Source organism: Branchiostoma lanceolatum, chromosome 16, assembly GCF_035083965.1.
Source record: "Branchiostoma lanceolatum isolate klBraLanc5 chromosome 16, klBraLanc5.hap2, whole genome shotgun sequence".
NCBI classification, from domain to species: domain Eukaryota; kingdom Metazoa; phylum Chordata; class Leptocardii; order Amphioxiformes; family Branchiostomatidae; genus Branchiostoma; species Branchiostoma lanceolatum.
The window spans coordinates 12101629-12110977 of record NC_089737.1 but is presented as its reverse complement, the minus strand read 5'-3'; the positions used below and the strand labels follow the sequence as shown (position 1 = coordinate 12110977).

The 9349-nt window shown below is 42.0% G+C and overlaps 1 protein-coding gene and 1 non-coding gene across 2 annotated transcripts; both read left to right on the top strand.

Moving 5' to 3' along the window:
• The first annotated feature begins 3804 nt into the window (after positions 1-3804).
• LOC136422323 (small nucleolar RNA U3) lies at positions 3805-4024 on the top strand. Its single transcript, XR_010753600.1, has one exon. It is a non-coding gene; the product is annotated as a small nucleolar RNA U3 (small nucleolar RNA).
• A 466-nt stretch (positions 4025-4490) lies between these two features.
• On the top strand, positions 4491-8026 carry LOC136421764 (solute carrier family 35 member G1-like). The gene is made up of 4 exons (XM_066409281.1): positions 4491-5092; positions 5529-5951; positions 6359-6465; positions 6910-8026. Exons 1-4 carry the CDS (start codon positions 4744-4746, stop codon positions 7003-7005), a joined length of 975 nt encoding a protein of 324 aa, XP_066265378.1. The 5' UTR covers positions 4491-4743; the 3' UTR covers positions 7006-8026.
• The last annotated feature ends 1323 nt before the right edge of the window (positions 8027-9349 follow it).

Here is a 9349-nt window from a genome sequence, read left to right as displayed (position 1 = left end):
TTTGCGGCAGTTTTAACCTCTTCACCGCAAAAACAGTGAACATTAAAGCACTGCGAATATTTCAACATTTACAGTGTATGAAAAATGCAAAATATCATATTAACATCATCATCATATTGGTTAGTGTCTCAGATTTGACATGCTTAAATGAATTTTCTTCATTGAACTTGGACATGAAATTAGTCTTAACTTCTGCAATATACAAATACTTTTAGACCATATAAACAAAAGTAGGTTGGCTCCCAGTCTCACCTCTGACCTTTGGCCTCTTCATCATAACATAGGTCATAGACAGTACCCTGAATAAACACCAGGGTCATGGGAAATATTGATTGCCTTTGATGTTGGTAGTAGTGACCCACATTACCATAGACCAGTGTCAAGAATGACTTGCATACAAAATACTAGTACTGTTCTGGATCATGAGTATATTGTAATCAAATTATCCAACTTACTGATGAACCAGCTCGAGCAATCAATTGTATGCTACATTCTTGACAGGTCTAATATGAGGGTTTACATGGGAGGGGGTTGGTCCCAACAACACGTTACACTTAATTCAGAAGAACACCCTACATATTACACTAAAAGCAAGGAAGGCAATTACGCAAAATTTGGTCGCCTCGCTACGATATACGCCACGGAATAAGACGGCTTTCCCTACAGATTATGGGGTATCAAAATTAAAGCCTGCCTTTCAAATAATGCCTTACAGAAAAGTACATGAAGACCCTCTAATCAACAGACCAACATCATTTTCCAGATAACTCAGTCTATATCTAGCGCATATCGATCTATAATCCATCTATCAAAGCATCAACCTTGGAAATGAAGGGTTGTCATTAGAAAATGCTGAACACTTATCTACATGTACATTGTATAAATCAACGATGTCATGTATTGATTGCTGGCATCCAACATAGATCTTCTGAACGGGGTCATAGCTGGCCTTGAGATCCTAGTTAAAAGTTTACGACCTCTCAAATAATCTCCTCCCTAACCATTTAAAGGAGGGAGCTATGATAATCAAAACCTTCACATGATAGCATCTACGGACTAACACGACTTACCATAAGCAGAAATCAGCAAGGTACACACACTCCGTACCAGCCATTGAGTCAGATACAAGGACAGTAACAACTTCCTGACAGCTGTTTCAGATTCAGACAGTCGCTGACATCCAGTGCCCTTCCCCCTGCCATATATGGTCAACAGGACAACTACGCCCACCGCATGTCTACGCTAGCCTCCACCAGGCCCTCCAAAGGAATATGAAGTCTTAGTGATAGTAGAATTTGCCCCAAATAGGCTGATTGTCTGAATGACTGACTGTCCAGGAGAGTGCTACTAAGGGATATTTCCCCTTGTAACTACGCAGTCATTTATTTAAAACCCTGTGGTCAGCAAACTCTCCCAGCAAATTATTTACCCTATAGGCAGCGTACATTGTCAGGTACCATAGAGTCTATGTGTACACTATCATCATGTCTAGATCAGTAAGTGTTACTGTAACAGTAACACCCAAAGCCAGTGCTTAATGCTGTTTTCTGCCTAAAACACAGTTTTTAAAAGGTTTGTTAGGCCATTAATATTTTTTTATGCATTCAAAATTGGACAGCTTTGTCATTATATCCTCCCAGGGGGGCTGAACTATTGGGGGATTTCTATTACATGATTGACAGCTACTGTAAATCATAAAATGTTTGTGCCACTAGACAGACAGTCATTTTACTTTTGCAGTAAATTTCTCTCCATCATGACACATAATATGGTTCCATTGTATCACTACCGTACTACATACTAATAATTGTTCCAACCACAAACTTAAAACACTGTGAACACCTCCTTTCCCTCGTACTGCAAAATTAGTCCCCGTAAAAATAAATGAATTTACAGTAGGTCATGTGATGTGTTGAGTGACAGGTATGAGTCAGTGGTGGGTGGGTGTGGTTTCTTACAAAGGCACATGTGTGAACCATTAGTTATTCCCTGGTATAATTTGTACAATCATCTAATCTCCAAGCTCACATTGGGTTGGCAAAGTGAAACTGAAATGTTTTCTGACTAGCTGGCTTTTCTGATCAGAAAATATATATGTTACAATTTTCCATCCAACATCTGCTTGGGGATTAGCACAATGCATCCACTTGTGTGAACAGTGTAAGTCAATAATGTACAAAGCACTAGAATTTTTAGACGGCAGTGATATAAGAGGATCTTCCTGTGACCCATGGATACTGTCTTAGTCGACTTTGCTACATGAAGATCTGCTTGGAGATTACACATACAATGTACACCTGTACACAGTCAATCCATTCATATTTGTGGTATGGAGTATCAAGGAGTTACTATGGACATGAAGAAATGTTCTTTACTGGGCTAAAGATCAGTAAATACTCCAGTACTTTTTCATCTGTATTGGGTATCATGAGAGGTGCGTAGCCTTTGGCAGGGTTTTAATTTTTGTTGCAACCAAGAAGGTTCATCTAGGCCTCCTTGTTGCAGACATTACCATCAACATTCATAATTTCTCTGACACTCATAATTTGCCTTCAACAGTGTTAATCAAAGTGTGCATTCTTCTATCATACAACAATTGTTGACAACCATGTATTCATTTGATATTCAAGTAAAGTGACAGCTGTCACTCATACATCAACACTTCTTATACTGAGCAGAGCGTGCAGCTGCTACTAGGGTGGGAGGGGGGCGACTTAACGTCCCGCGTTCTAACACAGCTAATACGTAGTTTTCAGTCCCAATCATGCCTATCTTGGACGTAAAAACATCAATCTTACCTTCTGCGGCAGCTTATAAGTCCTGTAATTCCCAGGGAGATGGAAAGTGTGGCGCGGGTTCGGTGCACTTTATTTACATCAACATTCCCGCCACGGTGGAATGGATGCAATGCCCCCGCACTAAAACGGTCGTCTTCATTCGGAGCATCCGATTCGAGAATAGTGATCTTGTCATTCAAACTTTCCTAAAATTGTTTTAGATTGCTGCAATATCTTATAATCACGGAATGTATAATAGTACCAAATATATGCAAGAAATTCATAATTTACTACATGTTAAAATCAATACATTATTGGTTACTAGAACATAGGGCATGATTATGACATTGAAAGTTAGTCCGCCGATTCGAATGCCGTTGCGCTAGTGTTCTGAAGAGATATAATAATAATAATAATATCATTATAAGTCTGCAGTTATTAACGTTACAAGTAGTAGAATGATAAAGTTTCTTGTAGATATATATGTGATCGTTGTTTTCACTCTCTTGTTAATTGTGTAATTATGATCTTGAGAATTGTTTTCTTTCCTATCATAAAATCAAGGTCAGATTGAACCCCGTTTGGCAACTTCAATTTCACTTTTCAGACATGCGACGATCAGCCTTGCGTAAGAATTTCACGTTTTCCCTGCCGAATCAAGCCAGCATCCTTTACGAGTCGTGTTGAAAAACGCCCTTATTGGCAAAGCAAAGAACAATGGTGTTTACCCGACGTCTTAAATCTCCCGCTCTCCCGTGATGCAACAAAACTACTTACCTATGCGATTAGGCAAATCTCCGTAATATTGTTGAATAATTACAAATCTTAATGTGATAAACTGACAAACATTTCACCGAATATTGGTGTAAATATTCTAGCTCACCACAGTATAAGTTCATATCTATTTTAGGATTTTAATAGTGAAATAAAGCCATTTCAATGTTGCTTTGCTAGTCAAAGACAATAAAACCATTAACGGAGGTGTGAAGCATTTTGTACGTAGCTTATGTAACGACCAATTCTCTTCAAGATCATACTTTTAGGGATCATTTCTATAGTATGTGACCCGTGCATTCTCACGGAAACGTGAACGCACGCAGATGCCACGATGACGAGCGGTAGCGTCCCCTTCTGAGCGCGAAGCGGGCCGGGAGTGGTGCCCCTGGGGCATCGGGCTCCCGGCCATTGATGACCGTTCCTCCCCCTCTTACGGAGGGGCCGGAGGAAGGGGACGCATTCCGAGTGGTTTCTAACCCCCCCTATTTTTAACAAACCAAAGTACTACACCTACACAGAGATCCCAAGGGCCCTAGCGCTGTCCCCTTGGGGAAGTTATTTCGTACCCAGTTCTAAAGTTGAGTACGTAGCTGTGGTTAATGACGGTCTCTCGGATTGGACGGTCGAAGGTCCAGAGTTTGAGGAGAGCCACTTGGACCTTGAGTGCGCTAAAGAACCCATCAAACATATCAAAAAGAGTAGGGGTGACTCGTTGTGAGTAAATCGAACGTCACAGTCCGGTCTTACGCAGCTTGTACCAAGGAGGTTTAAAATCATTGATATATGTCGGTAAACAATACAAGATCACATGTATTATAATCATTTTTTTTTTTTACATATTTTAAAAATCAGGAAAGGATACAAATGCGCAAGGGGATATTGGACTCTTGCTTGCGCTTGGTGGCATGCCAAATCCTGCGTACATAAAATCAACAGACTACACGTTACGTCATTGCCCTGTTCCATACAAGTCGTCCTTCAGGTCATCGACACCACTTCATTGCAGCTGAGGGTAACTAGCAAACATTACGTGTGCTTCTGACAACAGTCTTACAACTGATACCTATCGACCTGCCAGCTTGGATTTTACATAAAGACGCTGTGCCACAGTCCACGGAGTTTTGAGCTGAGCCACGTCAGCTTTGCGTAAGGTCGACTCAGAGAAAGACCACGACACCAGTCAAGAGCGATGGACGAAAGAAACAACGTGGCTTCTAGTTCTATAGACAAGTATCTCAAAAGACCAAGGAAACAGGTATCCAGCACTATAGTTGGTCCTCTATGGTCTATACTGTCGGGGATCTTGTCAGCTCTATCGGTCACGTTGCTACAACTTGCCGCCGGAGTCCCCCTCTTCCACACGATCGTGGTCCGATGCTCCGTCCAACTCTTGGCGGCGGTGGTCGTGCTGTGGGCCCGAGGAGGATCCGACTTCGCCACGGTGAAAAGACGGACTCTACCCTGGTTGGCGCTTCGTGGTCTTGTGGCTTTTCTAGCATTCTGTACCAATGACTACGCCAGCACTATTCTACCTCTAGGTAAGATCATACGTAACGTTCGGAGTTGGGAATTATATTTGCCTTCCGGTTTGTTTGCGAAAATCCGCCATGTTGGGAAGTCCCCTATATAACGTTAGCGCCCCCATACGATCGGTAGTAGAAAGACAACACTTTTGAAAAGAGTCATTCGCGTCCGAGTGGTGTAGTGGTTTGTGCTACTCGCAACGTGTCGGCGGCCTGGGTTCCCGTCTGGAAAAGATGAAACAGACTAGGCATCTAGACACGACTGTAAATGAGTCACATCATAGGGGGGCGACAGCTAGAAAAAAAACAGAAACACCTTAAAAGCCGCGTTACAAAAGAAGCCTAACCTCTGCTTGAAGAGTGAATATTTTCACCACCTAACATCACCTTTCTATTGCCATTATCATCATTTATGTTATTATCACCATGATTCTATCTTTATTTTCTGCAGGAGAAGCCATTGCGATCCGCCAGACCAGTCCGATCTTCACAGCTTTCTTGGGGTTCCTGTTCTTCGGTGAACCTGTCGGCGGTCTCGAGATCTTACTCGCTGGCATGTGCTGGTTAGGAGTAACCCTAATCTCAAGTTCGCAAGCCGCAGATTCGCACGATGACCTTGACCCTGCCGTTCCGACGAAAACTCTCGGGGTCACGGTAGCGATGGTCGGAGCCATGAGTGCAGCCTTGGCTTTCCTGGTGGTTGGGAGGCTATCTAGGAAGGACAAGGTCTCGACGAATATTTTGGTTTTCGTCCGTTGCCTAGTGACGACGATCTTGTCTGCTGGGTCGAACGTGTTCTTTCTTGGCGGGATGGGTGACGTCATGAATATGAGTGGATCAAACGTCATCTTGCTGGTGACGTCAGCACTGTGTGGTAAGTTTGACTTCAATGTATGTATTATATGTCCTATTCAATTTTAGTCTCAGTGTCCAACTTTATTTGCTATCTGAGTGAAACGAATATTAGAAGAAATAGATTGAAACTCCAGGAAACAAAAGATGCACAATGAAAGCCATTCTTTGTTTTACCAATCTGTTTAGATACGTTTGGTACCTTGATTTTGGGGGATTTTTTTCTCTCAATGAAATTCATATCATTTGCATTAACAGATGTACTTTTACCTACGTAGCGTATACCTATGTCTCTGCATTTGCAAATGACCACTATTTCGCTATAAAAACCATACACTCCTTAAAAGACTTGCTTCAGATAAATGTCGTTGTTATCAAAGATTTCTTTTGTCTTAAATGTTACGATGTTTGTTTTTTGTTTTGTTTAAGATTTGGGCAGTAACTTCTCCTTGACCAAAGGCCTGTCCCTGTCTAAAGTGGCTTCACACTCCATCATTCTCCGGAACTCCAATGTGCTGGTTTCCTTTCTGATCCAGGTGAGTTTTTAAAAAGTTCGCATTTTTTAAAATGAATCCCACACCAAGTGGTGTATAGGGTGGCACCCATCTCCATTTTAGTGCCCTTGAGCCACACCGTTGTTCAAGTACTAAACCATCTTGTCTCAATCTTCTGTAAAGCAATTCTAAACGTTTCCATTTTGTAAAGTAACACTTTAAGGAATAGCCAGTCAACGCTTGGGGGGAGGGGGCGTCTTACTTAGCCCGTGTACCAACCTCCGTAGTGACCGCTAATGCTACGGTCACATTTCCAAACCGGGGCCCGGCCCGGGCAAAAAGTATGGTATAAAAGGCCCGGCCGGGCCCCGGTTTAGAAATGTGACCGTAGACCCTACGGACGATGGCACTCAGGCTATGTCAAAGAGCAAGTGAAGTGAAAAATGTTATTTGTCACATCCTTACTGTAAATTCACTTCTTTTCAGATCGTCGTTTTCAGTGATTTCCCGTCAGTCCCGAGTCTTGCAGGCGCGGCTGTTATAGTTATATCCGGAGTGATCACGGCTGTCAAGAGCAGATGATGACAATTCATGTTTGGCCTTTCTTAGTACAGTTCTAAGCGACATAATTATGCTTGGTGCCTTGGTATTAGAATCTATCAGGATTGTGCGAGGTAAGATACTAATAGGTGATACGTAGGTACGTAGGTAATACCCCCCTTCCACTAGGACGGCGCTCTCGTCGCTCTCTCTCTGCGAACTGAAATTTAACAGAGCGCTCTACGACTTCCATAGATAAAGAACGAATCTTTTTCACCTTGTGTGTTTTGTTTTCAGCCATGCTTTTGCATTTTGTATGATATTCCAATTATGAAATCAAGGGTTACACAGATCCAGCTGAGGTCGTGGCGAGAACAATTCATATCTGGCTTTTCTTAGTAGAGTTCTAAGCAAGATATAATAATTATGAATGTTGGTGGAGGTAAGACATCCAGGTAATAAGATAATAGTTACAGTACTCAAGCAACCGGATAAAAGGTGAAACTGACGTATCAGACAGCATCCGCTGTCTTTTATCATTCACTGACGAAAGATGCTGTCTGAAATTTTCTATCCAGCTGCTTGAGTAACTGTTTTTGGTTTATAATTACAGGTATGCATTGGTGCCATGGAATTAGAATCTCTCAGGATTATGGTTTAAGATACTAATGGATGATTGCCGTAGACTTAGAACTGAAAACTGTACAAGATATAAAGGGAATGTCCCATTACGTATGTCAAGATATGTGTTTGTCATGCATAGTGGCGTGATGTTTTCGCTTCTCTTCCAAATGATGTTTGGCCATTATTTACGGTGGTAAAGTCATGATCAGCTCTTCTAACGCCATTAGCATATTTAGATTATACACTGTAGGCACTATACGTTGTAAATGAGGACCAATAGAAAGATAGATATTATGATTAAATCCAGTTATAATATTATGTTAGTAAATGATAGTGTTGGTAAGAACTTTTGGGAAGTTATCCTTTTTGTTGAGAATCTTTAAGTTAATTTGCAATTTCTAATAAAGAATAAAGATTGAAGGTAATTTTTGACATGAAACCTTGTCCTTACTATATCTCATTCTACTTGCAACAATGCATATGGCTAGACCAATCCGAGTAACTAATTGCGTACTTCAAATGAGAAAGGATTAAGTTATGAATGTATAATCAGAAACTCAGGGACATAACCTCGTATGAAATACCCGATACAGTGCTGAGAATATAATCAAGGCTGTTTAATTCACTCCATATAGTAAATACACTAGAATAGTAAGAATGTACAATATACTAGACAAAAACAAGGTGTCTTATTAACATGGCATCCTCCTTTAAACCATTCTACTATGTTACCGTACATTTAACTAATTGATTAATATGTGGACTGGATTCGGTAAATTTACTAGAATATTAAGAATGTACAATGTACTAGACAAAAACAATTCTACTATGTTACCGTACATTTAACTAATTGATTGACATATGTGGACTGAATTCGGTAAATTTACAAATTTCTAGAAAAATACATGTATACAATTTCTAGAAAAATACATGTATACAAATAGAGTATATATATCTATCTCCATACCTGTATATGAAAAGCTCCTGACAGCACGGGTTAGCAGTTTTGTTTTTGCCCAGGCGGCCTCTCACACACACAGCAGGAAAATCGATCGGCCGACGAGCCTGCTAGCCTGACTTAATCCCGCTCCTACCGGACTTTTACTCGCGGAGAAGGTGATTTTGCCTCTACCAGACTACTACCAGACTAACTACGCCAGGAATACTTGCCAGGGTTTCACGTGCAGTTCCTAGGATGGCAGATTGGACCCTCTCTCCGTAGCCGACTCCCTTAGCATACTATTCACTCTATTTGGCCAATTTCTACTATTTTCCCAGCTATCCGCGGGGCCTGGTAGAGGCTAGGGGTCATTAACCTCCGCCAGCGAGAGATTGTTAAAACACAGGCTAACGAGTCTGCGAGCTCAAAATAACATTGTCGGCAGTTAAGTAATTACGGTCGGCGTTCTCTCGGTCATCGCGCGTTGTTTTTTAGAGATCGATTAGCCTGGGTGCCAGACCACCGCGCTCCTGGAGCTAATCCTTCGGCCGGGAAAGCAACTCGCGCCGCCGCCACAGATAGCACACGGCCCACTAATTAGCTCTCACGGGATAGAAATTAGAGTTCGGCTGCCAAGCGCTCCCGGGTTCCAACTCTATCCCTACTACTGGGTCTTCCCCGCCCAAAAGGGGTTATCATCGCATCGCGCGAGAGGTCTGGTATCCAGGCTAGCTAATGATCTAGACCACCGCGCTCCTGGAGCTAATCCTTCGGCCGGGAAAGCAACTCGCGCCGCCGCCACAGATAGCACACGGCCCACTT